General features: G+C 41.5%; 1 protein-coding gene across 1 annotated transcript in view; it reads right to left on the reverse strand.

The window, feature by feature from the left end:
* LOC109926748 (MAM and LDL-receptor class A domain-containing protein 1) overlaps positions 1–16554 on the reverse strand; it is a 357436-nt gene that overhangs the window by 149178 nt on the left and 191704 nt on the right. The window contains exon 27 of the mRNA XM_048606938.1: positions 11769–11926. Coding sequence (XP_048462895.1) covers positions 11769–11926 — 158 coding nt within the window. The remainder of the gene's footprint in view (positions 1–11768; positions 11927–16554) is intronic.

Consider the following 16554-nt stretch of genomic DNA (forward strand, 5'->3'; position numbering starts at 1 on the left):
ATGACAATGTTAAAAGAGTCTTGAGAACATGGATGGCGTTGCGTCGTGTCTGGGTGATATTTTGCATTACCTTGTTGAGTGCGACTGATGAATCTGGCGTTCACATAGTCTCTGATAGCTTGAGCATATCTGTCAAACCCCAGGCAACGGCACTCCAGAGGGGTCCAACTCGACTCCTTCTTTGATTGCTCCACCATTGATCTCTCTGTCGACTGTTCCGGTTTGTTGGTTGTCTCATTGGGCTTGCTGCTGACATCTTGGAAGAATTCCTGGGGGCTCATTCATCTGATGAATTCCTCTGTGTCTGCTGCGAGACCAATGGGGTCCATTTTGGGGCAGAAATTGAGCCCTCGGCTGAGAATGTCGATCTCGTCCAGTTGAAGGGTGTGGTCAGATAAATTGACGATGGATACACTGATAAAATCTTTAGTTATCTTGGAGCAGTGACTTGAAACAAATTCTGGGATTTGCATTTTAATCAATCGAAACCTGCATCTCCTCTCTAACTGATTAAAGATTTAACAGGAGGGAGTTAGCCAGCCACTTTAGGTTTATTCAACATGTTTGCATCAGTTGTATGATCTTTTGATCTTTTATTTATAAATTCTATGTCTTGATGTCTCTCTCACTACACCTGATGAAGGAGCAATGCTCCGAAAATGTGTGTTTACGAAAAAACCTGTTGGACCATAACTTGGTGTCGTGTGACAAAATCGACAGATTACGTAGCTGTTTTAGTATCTTTTTGCATAAAAACAGCACAACTTCCCCATTGGGGTTTCTTCTCAAACTGAACCTGTCAACGTTCAAAGCAGAAATTGACAGCTTGCTACCTGCTTCCCAACAAACTATCAATTTGAACTCTATAACCTATCCACCCACTCCAGACTGAGCCTCTTCATGCACCTACCATTTTGTTGGTTGTATTGATTTACAACTGACTGACTAACTCCTTTTTTTATTATTTGTGGTTGTTGCTGGCTAGGCCAGTATTTATTGCCCATCCCTAACTGTCCAGAAGGCAGCTAAGATTGAGCCACCATTGCTGTAGGTCTGGCATCACATGTAGGTGGTAAGGATGACTTGGTAAGGATGGCAGAATTTGTTCCTTGGATAACGTTAGTGAACCACATGGGTTTTTATGATGATGGACATGGTTGTCATTGGACTAGCTTTTTGTTTTAAAATTCCAGGTATTTAAAAAAAATGAACTCAAATTTCACCATCCACCATGATGGGATTTAAATCCATGATTCCCAAACAGAAGCCTGGTTCTTTCCCACAACTACAGCACCACCTCCCTTGAAGTTAACTTGGCAGTTATGATTTTTGGTGAATATGGAATGATCTGGTATTACAGATGTTCAAATACACAATCGTTTTTATCTGGAGCTGGCATCAAAGTTGTCTGAAGGCCCTTCTTGAGACCACTTTCCTGACAGAGCATAGGTCCTGGCACACTCAGAGAGCTGCTCATTCCTCCATTAACACAGCACTTTGGATAAGAGCAGCAGACCAGATCTAGTATCAGCATTTCTACAACAGAATAGGCTTCTTATTTATCATCAAAATCTGTCATATTAAAAAGAAAGCCGCAGAGGAATTCACGGATAATTATAACTCCCAGAAACAAGAAATGAAAAACCTCAGCAAATTTCTTTGCTTCTACTTCATACAAAATGCAAAAACTAAAAACAGGAGATGGTAAGTGTAAGTTCAGATATAAAGCCTGGTAAAAGGAAAATCAAATTTTGAACAATTGGAAAAGATCTGTTTGGCCACTTTCCTGAGCCTTTTTGCTCAATGCAAATGATTTAAGACTGTTAAAGTAATCAGATAATTCACCTTGTTGTTTGTAATCCTATTATTATGGTGAATATCATACAAAAGTGACTTTCAGAGCTGAAATTCCTGTTTATTCAATTGTCCACAGGCTAATATTCCAGGGGTGGTAAAACCGATGCTACATATCTTCATGGACTGGGAGAGCTTACTCCCAGTCATTTAAAATGGAGAGAGCTGGGTTTGGCAGGGGAATCCCTTTTTGGCTGTCTGGACTCAGTGTCCAGTCCATCATAGATGGTATAACAGAAGTTTTGTCTGAATGCAGATCTGTTTTCCAGAAGGAAATTAGTTTTTGTTCAAAGTTCTTCCCATCGATTCCAGACCATGCAGCAGTGGTAATTCTGCAGGAAGTTCTCTAGTGCTGTTATGTGTCACTGACATACAATCCATGTTCAAAACAGCATAGTAATCAGGGGATGATAACTGCATTGTACGTTAGGACTTTTGATGACTTGCATAGGTCTTGTTGTCAAACAATCATTGCTGTGGTTTGTAGTAGTTTTCACAGGCACAGCTAATCCTATGTTGGATACTCTTGTTACTGATGGCGCTTTAAAGGAGGAGGCTGTCAAAATAATGGAAGTGCTCAATATTTCCAGAATTTCTCCTTCAACATGTAAGGAAGGTGGTACATTTGACCACATCTGGGTTGATATGAGTTTTGGCTTAAGAGATGGGGCTGAATCTTTTACGTGCAGAATTGAAGAGATTGAAAGTGGCTTGCAAATCTGGTACAAAGTGGGCAATGACACTACTCATCCACAAACTGTAATTCAAATATATCTATGGTTGTCAGTTCAGTTTTTGCACAGGAACAACAATGGTTCAAGAATTTTTCATATAGACAGTGTGTGATACTCGCATCAGTAGGCATGTCAGATAAAGTCGATATCCACCATGATGAAGATTGTAAATAGCACAGGGACTATAGCACAGCCCTGCTTCATGCCAGATTTTGAAAGCATCTTTACAGATCTCCCACTCAAGGCAGCCACAGTCATATCATCATCAAGCAATGGCAGGATTGACTAATAGTATTTTGGACATCTAAATCTCTAGAGAACAATCCACAGAACCTGTGAGTTACTGAATCAAGTGCTCTGGTTAGGTTCATGAATGCAATGAAGAGTTACGAGTGTTGTTCTTGAAAACTTTCTTGGATTTGCCTGGCAACAAAACCTACGTTGGTGTTCCTATGGTAAAATTATAGCCACTCTGGCAGGATTTCCTCAGACACTGGAAGTGGGTGATTCTGGAGAATGTGGATTTGGATTTTGCCTGTGATAGAGAACAGGGAAAAACCTCAATAATTTTCAGTACATGGCTGAACTCCATTCCTGAGGATAGTTACAACCACTGCATTTCTGAAGTCGGACAAGAGGATCATTTTTCTCCCAAATCTACAGAATATGTTTGGAGTCTTGATGTGAGCAAAAGCAAAAGGTTTGAAGAACTGAGCTGGAATATTATCAGGGCAGCAGGTTTTGTTGTTTCTCATTAATGTTTGTTGCTGCTCTCCCATCGATGATTGCACCAAAGAGTGCTAGAGGAATAGCTGCCAGGTATCATCAATTGTCACAATGGGTTCATGGTTGAGGAATTGTTGTGAATGCTCTGTCTGGCATTGTTATCCACAGCATCATGCACAGCATCACTCAGGAAGCTGGAGGTTACAGCACAAATCCTGAGATTTGACAATAAGATTGTAAAGGAATCATTCCTGGACTACTGCACACATATTTGTCCATCAAACTATAGCACAAATAGGTAAGCAATCAAAGAAAAGAACAATCAAACTAATATCATGTTTAAATCTTATGGATGAGAGGTTGGGAAACTTTGATGTATTGCTAAGTCAATTTATTCAGGTTCAAAGCATCTAATGTCTTATAACGATATCAAATTTGACAACATTCTGGCAATAGCACTGAAGATTTGAGATTCAGAACTTGCAATTCCCCTAAACAAGCTCTTCTGGTAGAGTTACAACACTGGAATTTACCTGACAATGTGGAAAATTGCCCAGGTATGTCCTGTAAATAAAAAGCAGGACAAATCCAACCTGGCCAATTACCACCCCATCAATCTACTCTCAATCATCAGTAAATTGATGGAAGGTGTCATCAACACTGCGATCAAATCTCCTCAGCAATAACCTGCTCAGTGATTACACAGTATGGAGCTGGAGGAACATCGCAGGCCAGGCAGCATCAGAGGAGCAGGAAAGTTGACGTTTTGGGTTGTGACCCTTCTTCAGTGCTCAGTGATGTCCAGTTTGTGTTCCATCAGGGCCACTCAGCTCCTGACCTCATTACAGCCTTGGTTCAATATTGGACAAAAGAGCTGAATTCCAGAGGTGAGTTGAGAGTGACAGCCCTTGATATCAAGGCTGCATTTGACTTGAGTGTGGCATCAAGGAGCCCTAGTAGAAATAGAATCAATGGTGCCATGGGACAGACTCTCCATTGATTGGCATCATCTCTGGCAAATACAAAGATGGTCGCGGTTGTTGAAAATTAGTCATTTCAGCTCCAGGACATCTCTGTAGGAGTTCTTCAGGGCAGTATACTAGGCCCAACCATCTTCAGTTGCTTCATCAATGACCTTCCTTCCATCCATCAGGTCAGAATTGGGGATATTCACCGATGATTGCACAACGTTCAGCTGTATTTGCAACTCCTCAGATGCTGAAGCAGTCCATGTTCAAAGCAACAAGTTCTGGACGTTATCCAGGCTTTGGCTAACAAGTTTAGCCAAGTAACATTCATGCCACATATATGCCAGGCTATGACCATTCCAATAAGAGACAATCTAACCACCGCCCGTTGATATTCAACGGTGTTACAATCATTGAATCAACCACTTTTAAAATTTTTGGGATTACCATTGACCAGAAACTCAAAGGCACTTACCACCTAAACACAGTGGTTACAAGATCAGGTCAGAGGCTAGGAATACTGTGGCATGTAACTGACCACCTGATTTCCCAAAACCTGTCCATCATCTTCAAGACCCAAGTCAGGAGTGTAATGGATAACTCCCCACTTGCCTGAATAAGTGTTGTTCTAAAAACACTCACGAAGCTTCATAGAATCATAGAGTTCCTACAGTGTGGAACCAGGTCATTTGGCCCATCGAGTACATACCAACCCTCTGAAGAGCATCCCACCCAGACCCACCTCCCTACCCTATCCCTGTAACCCCTCTTTCCCATGGCTAATCCACCTAATCTACACCCCTTTGGACTTTGGCTTGACAGCATCCAGGACAAAGCAACATGCTTATTTAGCACTACATCCACTCCCTCCTTCGCTGACAGTTCGTAGTGGTAGTGCGCACTACCAACAAGATGCACTGCAGAAATTCACTAAAGGTCCTTGGATAACACCTTCCAAACCCATGGCCACTTCTATCTGGAAGGACAAAGAAACACCAACATCAGCAAGTTGCCCTCAAGCCACTCACCATCGTGACTTGGAAATATATTACCATTCCTTCATTGTCGCTGGGTCAAATCATGGATTTGCCTCCCGAACAGCACAGTGTGTCAGCCCACAGCACATGGACTACATTGGATCAAGAAAGCAACTCACCACCACCTTCTCAAGGGCAACTAGGGATGGGAAATAAATGCTAGCCCAGCCAGTAACACCCAAGTCCCACAAATGTAAAGAAACAAAATGGAAGACTTTGTTGTGGCAAAATGGATGCTTTACAATGCAACACATATGGAAAGACATATGTAAAATTCAGTCAAGTACAATTTGCTTTGAAACATTTCAAACATAACTCTTTTTCAAATCCTATCAGTCAAAGTCATATCTTACAAAAATAGTATCTAAAAAAGTGTATGGTACAACATTTATTGCTGTATGTTTATTCTTGTATCATCACCGGCATTTCTCTTGAACTAAGTGGCTTTGTGGGCCATTTCAGAGATTACTTAAAGAGTCAACACATTCTGATAAAGAGACATACCTGACTCGAAATGTTAACTCTGTTTCTTTCCCCGCAAATGCTGCCAGACCTGCTGAGTTTCTCCAGCATTCTCTGCATTTGTTTCAGCTTTCTAGTATCCTCAGTATCTTACCTTTATGAGTTAACCACTTTACTGTGAGTCTGGAGTCACACGAAGGCCAGACCAGGTAAGAATGGTACATAAACAAAAACAGAGATTTCTGGAAAAGCTCAGCAGGTCTGGCAGCATCTGTGGAGAGAAATCAGAGTTAACGTTTCGATTCCAGTGACCCTTCCTCAGCACTGATGGTAGCTAGGAAAATGTTGGTTTATATGCAGAAGGTAAGGTGGGGGGAGGGGGTAAGAAGTGAACGATAGGTGGGGATAGAGCCCAATGAGAGAGAAGAACAGATGGGCAGACAAAGGAATGGATAACAATCTGGCCTGGCCAGGAGGGTAAATAGATATTAATGGGGATTGTTAGTGGCTAACAATGCGTTATGTATAATAGCAGACCATGTGATAACAAGGCCTGGTGTGTGGGGGTAGGGGCAAGGACACGGGAGATTTCAAGTCCTAAATTTATTGAACTTGATATTGAGTCCAGAAGGCTGTAGAGTTCCCAAGCGGAAAATGAGGTGTTGTTCTTCCAGCTTGTGCTAAGCTTCACTGTAGCAGGCCTGAGACAGCGACATTGGCCAGGGAACAGGGTGGTGTGTTGATGTGGCAGCTCAGGGTCTTTTTTGTGGCCAGAATGTAGATGTTCTGCAAAGCAGTCACCCAGTCTGCGCTTCGTTTCCCCAATTTAGAAGAGACTACTTTGTGAGCAGCGAATGCAGTAGACTAGATTCTGGGAAGTGCAGGTGAAGTGTTGCTTCACCTGGAAGGTACGTTTGGGCCCTTGGATACTGCGGGGGGAGGAGGTAAACGGGCAGGTGTTACACCTTCGCTGGTTGGAAGGGAAGATGCCATGGTGCTGTGGGAGGGTGCTGGAAGTGAAGGAAGAGTGGACTAGGGTGACCTGGAGGGAACAGTCCCTGCAGAAGGCAGACAAGGGAGGGTGGGAAATACGATCTGGTGGTGGAATCTCACTGGAGGTGGCGGAAATGGAGGTTAATGATCCTCTGGATGTGGATGCTGGTGGGATGATAGGTGAGGATAAGGGGATCCTTATCACTGTTGTGGGTGGGAAGAGGAGGGGTGAGGGCTTAAGTGCAGGAGATCGGTCAGACCTGATTGAAGGTCCTGTCAACTACAATGCTGGGGAATCCTTAAAAGAGGAAGAAGGTGGACATTTCAGAGACTCCTTTGTTGAAGTTGGTATCATTGGATCAGATGCAACGGAGATGGAGGAACTGGGAGAATGGAATTGGTTCTTTGCAGGAAACAGGGTGAGAATGTATAGTCAAGGTAACTGTGGAGTCGTTGGTTTATAGTGGATATTGGTGGCCAGTCTATCCCCAAAAATGGAAACAGACATGTGAAGGAAAGGAAGGGAGGAGTCAGAGGTGAACCAGGTGAAAGTGCAGGAGGGGTGGAAATTGGAAGCAAAATTGATTAACATTTCCAATTCTGGACGAGAGAAAGAAGCAGCACCGATGATATCATCGATTGTGGGTGGGAGCCACAGTAGGATTGGAACAAGCAATATTCCATGTGCACCACAAAGTGACAGGCATAACTGGGGCCCATATGGGTATCCATGCCCACCCCTCTGACCTGAAGAAAAGGTAAGGATGGTAGATCTTTTTTTCTAAAGAGAATTAATGGACTGGATGGAGTTGGGGTGGTATGGTAGCACAGTGGTTAGCTCTGCTGCCTCACAGTGAACCTGGGACTTGGGTTCAATTCCAGCCTTGGGCAAGTGATTATGTGGAGTTAGCATGTTCTCCCTGTGTCTGCATGGTTTGCTCCAGTTTCCTCCCACAGTCCAAAGACGTGCAGGTTATGCGGATTAACCGTGCTAAAAACATTACTGTAGTGTGTGGGTTAGCCATAGTAAAAACTCCATGTAGGGACAGGGATGGGTGAGATGTTCTTCCAAGGGTCAGTGCAGACTTGATGGGCTAAATGGCCACTTTCATCACCGTAGGGATTCTATGATTATGGATCCCCACCAAGGGAAAAAAGTTTCTTCCTATCTATAACACTCATAATTGTGTACGTCTCAAGCAGTTCTCCCCAAGCTTCTCTGATCTGAGGAAGCCAACTCCAGCCTATCCAGTCAAGGGAACTTTTTGTGTATCTCCCCTGCACCCTCTCTAGCCTAATCACATCCTTCTTACAATATGGTAGATAGAGCTGTACACAGTACTCCAATTGTCTTATACAGCTGTACCATAAGCCCCAGCTTGTGTATTAAGTGCCTCAACTGATAAAGGCAAGGATCCCATAACCACATTATTCACCTGTCCTGCTGCCTTCGAGGATCTATGTACATGCACAAATATTCGAAGCATATATTTGAAACTTATTCAGTGCCATATAGAACAGAGCCATGAGTCAGAGTTACCTTATATTAGGATATGGCTGAATTCCTGACCAAGAGTCTGGAGGCTGTTTAACAAAAACAAGTTAAGCGTCTTGTGGCTAAGGCTTAAATACAGAAATACCCTCAATTGTTAAACCAGATCTGTGGAGACAAGTTTAGTGCAACCTGAAATTTCTTTTGCCTACAGGAGCAAGAAAATGTTCTTTTACTCAATCAATAAATATAAACATTGATATCATTGCATTCTTTAATCCTGTGCCATTGTTTCAGTAACCTCATTTGATTTCTGGATATTGTTCACAGCTTTCTTGACTTGAAATGATGGAATTAAACGTTAGTCATGATGTGATTCAACAATTTATGGGGGCATCAATACAGTTGGTAGAATGTAACCTTGTAGCCACTGCTGTAAAACAAAGTAAAAATGTGTGTTATGTATCCTTGAAACAAATCTAAGTGACTTTTATAAGTTCAAGGAAATTCAGTCCACCACAATTCACTATTTCATCATTAGGACTCACAATTTAATGTCAATTTCAAAGACTCTGCCATATCCATATGCACTCAGTCCATACTGGCTTCTGTGATCACTAATATCCAGGCCAGACAACTCACAGACATATATTCCATGAAATCAAAACATTAAGAGTTCCTACGTCGTTTGTCAAAAAACTGAACACTAACTAATGGCACAAATTGGAAGAACTTTTTTCTATGTTCCCTGCTACGTGTTCAGATGCCTAACCAGTGAACTTTAAATGGAACTGGTGGCCACTACTCAAAAGACAGGCCCTGGAGATATTTTCACAGGCCCAGGATATACAGATGTATTCCTTCTGGGCCTTCATAAAGATCCAAGCCTTCAGCCTGTATATAAAAGGTTTGCTGTTCCCACCTCCTGAACTGACCTCCTACAGTTTGCATAGCACATGAACAAGGTCCTGACCTGTCCAATTGTGAAGAACAGTGAATCTGAGGATAGCCATTTGTTCATGGCACTAACATGAAGCCCAATGCCAATGGAGTCATTACTTCACCTGTGTTGTATCAGTCTCGTCGTCATGAAACAAGATGGATTTCTGTATATAATTTAACTGATCCACTGCCATCATTGAGAGAAGAAACCTGTACAACATCTTGTTTATTAAGTGTCCTACTCCAACACCAACACTGTTGATCCTCAACTGTCTTTTGAAATAGTCAAGCAAGCTATTCATTTGCGTCATACTATTGCAAACATGGATTTCAACGGTCTGTACCACTTTCTCAGGATAACTAGGGAAATGTAACAAAAGTCATGTTTCCAGGGATACCACATCCCAAATGTGAAGAAAAAAAAACCTGCGTTACTTAGTCAATAATTTGCTTCATTTTACCAGCATTGTATTGTGATGTTTAAGCTTCCTAGGTGACATTGTACAGTATCAATTGATATTGCAGGGTTTCACAAAAGAATTGTACTCTTCATTTCCACTTTCAGTTAAGTTTTACCTGATAAAGCAACATTCAAAAATCAGAGTAAATAATACTACACAGCAAAATGAACACAACAATTGAAATAAAAAGTAATAAATGAAACAATGTTTAAGTAAAAAGAAAGTCTAGTTGTTGATGAAATGTAGAGACAAGATAAGTTAAAAAAAAGGACTGCAAGAATAATTACATCAGGCTATAATTGGTTCATTGTCAACAAACTAAATTAAATGAAATGATTACATATAATTTTTTTAGAATTTGTTAATAATTTTCACAAGAAGACAGAAGTGTGCTTGGAGGATTTGAGCAGTTGAAGACTCCACACACTTAAATTGATTTTTTGAAGTTATGATTTTGCTGTTTTGCATTTTCAGATGACATAGTAATTGAAGTATTCAATTGTTCACTTGTTCAGTGTTTGATTACGTGTGTCTGTCTACATTTTGTTCAATGTGTTGTTACAGAGAGAAAGAATGAGTAAAGACCATAAGATACAGGAACAGAAGTATACCATTTGCCAATCGAGTCTGCTCCATCATTTAATGAGATCAATCTTATTTAGACAGAGGGTGGTGTGCATATGGAATGAGCTTCCAGAGAAAGTGGGGGAGGCAGGTACAATTATAACATTTAAAAGGGGTCTAGATGGGTTTATGATTAGGAAGGGTTTAGAGGGATTCGGGCCAAATGCTGGGAAATGGGACTAGGTTAGAATGGGATGTCTGGTTGGCACGGACGTGTTGGACCAAAGGGTCTATTTTCCGTGCTGTATGAATCTATGTCTGATCTAATAATCCTCAACTTCAATTTCTTACCATTTCTCCACATCTGTTACTGAACAAAAATCAGCTTTGAATCTTCTTAATGATTCAGTCAGAACAGCCCCGTGCAGTACTCTCTGAGAGAAAAGAATCCTCCACAGCTCAGTTTTAAATGAGTGACCCCATACTCTGAGATCATGCCCTCTAGTCCTAGACTCTCCCACAAGGAGAAATAACTTCTCAGCATTGACCCTGTCAAGCCCGCTAAGAAACTTGTATGGTTCAATTGGGTTTGCCTCTCATTCTTCTAAATGCCAATGTGTTTAAACCAAAGCATGAAGCTGCAAATAGGAGAGCAACATTTTAATGCATTAAATAAAATCGCAGTAGAGTTAGAGGAGCTGATATTCGTTACAACCAGGAGGTGCCTTCAAGAGAGGGAGCGTGAAGACAACTCATAAGAGACAGAGTGAGGCAATGACTAAGAGGGAATGAGACAGTGACTGAGAGGGAGTGAAATGGCAATTAGCTCGGAAATAGTGATCAGGAGAGGGTATGAGGCAATGGTGGAAAGGGCCTGAGGCAGTGACTTGGAGAAGTGCTGAGGCAGTGACCACGAGACGTAGTGAGATGGTGATTGAGAAACAGGACTGGGGAACAGGAGAGCAGCAACGAGGGTAGAAAGGGTGTGGACTGGAGTAGAGGATGAATGTTGGCAGTCAACAGCCTTTGATTTTAATATGGAAACAGGATGTCAACTCTTATATTTCACAGTTTTACACTCAGGTAAAATTTTTCAGAAAAATTTTACCTGGAGCAGTCCCTGTAAGCTCTGAAGCTGACAGTGTTCAGGATAGCCAATTTTACAATGGGGCCTTAAACATGTGTAAGGGTTCTAACTAAATTTGCAGAAAGCCTGTTTCATGAAACCCGGATGCCTCTAATTTTGACTTTTCAAATGAGAGGGCAATGCTCTTGGGGCATGAAATGAGTTCCACACTCCATATTGGATGCTTAGAACATGCCTTATTCCTGAATAACCAAGGGAGCCCCTTTGGAATTTTGACCCCTGACATGGCAATGAACCACAAATTGTACTGAGAGGACTGGGGATTGCAGTGTTGGAATAAATCACTACTAGATGCAAAGTTCACTATCACGCAACACTACAATTTAAAGGATATTTGTCAAATTCTTACATTTGCAATCACTTTACATTGCTATGGCCAAGGTCTTACCTTAATAAAAATTCTTATAAGACCTGTAGCTTTTTGTGACAGATAATACCAGAATGACAGTGTGCACTTGGCACTCGATTCCTTCCATATTGAACTTCTCAGATGGGCTTTATCACCTTTCAAACCTCCAGGTCTAGCTTCAAGATACATAAAGTGACCTGCAAAGAAGATATTTTTAACAGAAGAATGTTAGGATTTTCTGCTCGGTAAAAGTGAAGTATTACAACTCCACTGTATTCCAGTAACATCATTGTGATATCTGACAGCAAAAAATTCAATGCAGTGTTATAACTCATTTTTCTGCCCCTTCTCCATTTTGTCATCTTTTGACACAGTTTATAATTACTGGACCCAAAGACGCTTGGGAGAACAAAAGTGAAATACTGCTGGAAATCTGAAATAAAAACAGAACGTGCTGGAAAATCTAAGCATTTCTGGCAGGATCCATGGAGACAGAAACGGAGCCAGCATTTCGAGACCATTTTGACTGTTCTTCAGAATATGATTCCTGAAGGCAGTGAGAAAACTTAAGTCAGACTTCCATCAGGTGGAAGTTTACCTACCACATTTTTATACCTGATGAGTCAGAACGCCTGTCAGACACTCAAACCAAAGTTTGACCTTGCTGCAGTAATGAATAATCCAGCTTCCATTTTGCACCTAATTTTAGTAACTTGGCTAAGAGTAAGGAACTTTCTTTTATTCATTCACAGAATGTAGGCATTTCTGGTTTGGCCAGCATTTATTACTCTACAGTAAATTGTCTTTAAGAAGGTACTCGTGAGCTGACTTCTTGAACTACTGACATCCTTGGGGCATAGGCAGACCCACAGTGCTGTTATGGAAGGAACTTCAAGATTTTGACCCAGTGACACAGAAAGAATGTTGATACATATTCGAGTGAGAATGATGGGTAGTTTGAAGGAGATTTCACTAGGTGGATTTCCCTTGCGTCAGCTGCCCTTATCTTTCTAGGTGGTTGAAGTGGTGGTATTGTAAAGTGTTGTCAAAGGAATGAGGTATGTTATAGGTGGTACATGCTGTAGCCTTTCTATTTCAGTGGTGATGGAATTGAAGAGAACTATGAAGGAACTACCAAATAAAACACTGCATCATAGGAATGCAACATTAATTTCCCATATCTGAGAGTCTGTGTTATCCAAAAAAAACTACAGATAAATAGTATGGATGAGAAAACTTGACCATTTAACTCACTCAAACAGTTTCTAGCAAGAACCAAGAAAAAGTCAGTGTAAATCAATATCCTGACAGAATACATTGAGCAATTGTGTCAAACCTCATCCTCGGCATAAACCTTCTCGTAAACATCACAGGGTTATTCACGATGTCATAACCATTTAAATTTGTGTGGACTTTGAAGCAATTGACTATTTTTGTAACACTTCAAAATAATTCTGGAATAATTCCTTTCACTTTAATAGTTAATTGGAATCCTAGATGTTTTTCTGTCTTTCAATACTTGCTCCCTCTGCAGTGCAAGCAGCTTCAATATTTTTGATGTGTCGTTTAGAAATTTATAACATACCTTTGTGTATGAATGATTCAAGTAAGAAACAAAAATATTTTAGTAGATACTGTCAGGCATTGAGTCACTTGTCAATTAGGAAGAAAGAGAAATGAACTGTGCAGTGAAAAATATAAATACATTCACATTATTCGAATATTACATTCATAACACTCAATAATTTGTACACAGAAACTAACTTGCTTGAGTTTTTTGAAGAAGTGACAAAGAGGATTGATGAAGGCAGAATGGTAGACGTTGTCTATATGGATTTCAGCAACGCATTTGACAAGGTTCCACATGGTAGATTGGTTAGCAAGGTTAGATCGCATGGAATCCATTGTGAGCTAGCCAATTGAATACAAAATTGGCTTGAAGGTAGGAGACAGAGTTTGGTGGTGGAGAGTTGCTTTTTGGACTGGAGGCCTGTGTCCAGCACTGTGCTGCAAGGATTGGTGCTCGGTCCATTGCTTTTTGTTATTTATACAAATGATTTCGATATGAATATAGTTAGTAAGTTTGCAGATGACACCAAAATTGGTGGTATAGTGGACAGTGAACAAACTCGTCTTAGAATACAACAAGACTTTGACTTGATAGGTTGATGGGCCGAGGGTTGGCAGATAGAGTTTAATTTCAATAAATGCGAGGTGTTGCATTTTAGTAAGGCAAATCAGGGTAGGACTTATACAGTTAATGGTAGGGCCTTGGGAAATGTTGCTGGACAAGCATATCGAGGGGTGCAGGTGCAAATTTCCTTTAAAGTGGAGTCACACGTAGATAGGGTGGGGAAAAGGCATTTGGCATGCTTGCCTTTATTAGTCAGAACATTGAGAATAGGAGATGGGATGTCATGTTGTGGCTGTACAAGACATTGGTCAGGCCACTTTTGGAATACTGCATTCAGCTCTAGTCTTTCTGCTACAGGAAAGATGTTGTGAAACTTGAAAGGGTTCAGAAAAGATTTACAAGGATGTTGCCACGATTGGAGGATTTGAGCTATTGGGAGAGGCTGGGCCATTGGAGGCTGAGGACTGACCTATAGAACCTATAAAAACATGAGGGGCAAGGATAGTGTGAATAGTCAAGGTCTTTTTCCCCAGGTAGGGGAGACCAAAGCTAAAGTGCATAGATTTAAGGTAAGAGGGGATAGATTTAAAAGGGACCTAAGGGGCAACTTTTTCACAAAGAAGGTGGTGCGTGTATAGAGTGAACTGCCAGAGGAAGTGGTGGAGGCTGGTATAATTACAACATTTAAAAGGCACCTGAATGGGTACATGAATTAGAAGTGTTTAAAGGGATATGGGACTAGATTAGCTTAGGATAGCTGGTTGGCATGGACTGAAAGGTCTGTTTCTGTGCTGTGTAACTCTATAAATCTATGACTCTATGAGAAACTGCCTGCTTTGGCAATTGTCAATCAGGGGCTAGTAGTTTTTATTCACTCATGGAATGCGGGCATGGTGGCCTTGAGAAAGCAGTGGTGAGCTGCCTTCTTAGAGTTATAGAGTCATACAGCACGGAAACAGACCCTTCCATCCAAACAGTCCATGCTGACCACAATCTCAAACTAAACAAGTCCCACCTGCCTGCTCCTGGCCCATACCCTTCCAAACATTTCCTATTCATGTACTTATTTAAAGTGTCTTTTAAAGGTTGTAACTGTGCCCGCATCCACGACTTCCTGAGGAAGTTCATTCCACATGCGAACCACCCTCTGTGTGAAAAATTTGCCACTCATCTCTATTTTAAAATCCTTCTCCTCCCACCTTAAAAAAGAATGTCCCCAGTCTTGAAATCCCCCAACCTAGGGAAATGACACCTTCCATTCAGCCTATCTATACCCCTCATGATTTTATAGACTCCTATAAGGTCACCTCTCAATCTCCTACATTCCAGTGAAAAATGTCCCTTTGAACTGCTACAGTCTGTCTGGTGTAAACAGATCCACAATATTATTCAGAAGAGAGTTTAAGGATTTCAGCCCAATGACACTGAATGAATAGAGATATATTTCAACATCAGGATAGTGAGTAATTTTAAGGGGAACTTGCAGATGCTGGTGCTCCCATCTATCTACTGCTCTTGTTCTTCTTGGCAGTAGTGGTCATGGATTTGGGAGGTGCTGTCTGAAGAGTCCGGCTGAATTTTTACAATGCATTTTGTAAATGGTGGACACTGCTGTTATTGAGCATGGTGGTGAAAAGAGTGAATGTTTGTGGACGTGGTATCAAAAGGATTGCTTTGTCCTGGATGGTGTCAAGCTTCTTGAGTGTTGTTGGAGCTGCACTCATCCAGGCAAGTGGGCATGATTTTATCACGCTTCTGACTTTTGGCTTGTAGATGGTGACTAGGCTTTGGGGAATCAGGAGGTGAGTTACTCAGTGCAGGATTCCCAGCCTCTGACCTGCTTTGGTAGCCACGGTATTATATGGCCAGCCCAGTTTCGTTTATGATCAATGGTAACCTCAGGATAGCAAGCAATTCAGTGAAAGTGATGCCATTGAATGTCAAGGGATAATGGTTAGATTCACTCATGCTGGATGTGGGCATCAGCTGGCACTTATGTGGCACGAACATCATTTGTCAGCTCAAAGCTGAATATTGTCCAGATCTTGCCGCATTTGGACACAGACTAGTTCGGTATCTGAGGATACTGAGGCTAATGGTGTTTATCATTATGCAATCATCAGCGAACATCCCCAATGCTGATCTCATTGGTGAAGCAACTGAAGATGGCTGGGCCTAGCACACTACTCTGAGGAACTCCTGCAGTGTCCTGGAGCTTAGGAGACTGATTTCCAATAAACAGACACCATTTTTGCTTATGCCAGGTATGACTCAAGCCAGCAGAGAGTTTTTCCCCTGATTCTCCTTGACTCCAGTTTTGCTGGAGCTCCTTGATACCACACACAGTTAAATGTAACATTTATATCAAGGGCAGTCACTTTCACCCCATCATTGGAATTATTTTGTCCATGTTTGAACTATATTGAGGTCAGGAACTGAATGGCCCTGGCTGATCCCAAATTGACTGTCACTGAGCACGTTATTGCTGAGCAAGTGCTGCTCGATAGGACAATTGATGGCACCTTTCATCATTTAACAGATGGTGGTAATTGGCTGGATTGGATTAATTCTGTTTTTTGTTTACAGGACATACCTGGGCAATTGTTCACATTGTCGGTTAGAGGCCAGTGTTGTAGCTATACTGGAACAGCTTGACTAGAAAATTGACCAATGTACCATGTTGCAGGACTA

This window comes from Rhincodon typus, chromosome 2 (genome assembly GCF_021869965.1).
Source record: "Rhincodon typus isolate 14 chromosome 2, sRhiTyp1.1, whole genome shotgun sequence".
NCBI classification, from domain to species: Eukaryota; Metazoa; Chordata; class Chondrichthyes; order Orectolobiformes; family Rhincodontidae; genus Rhincodon; species Rhincodon typus.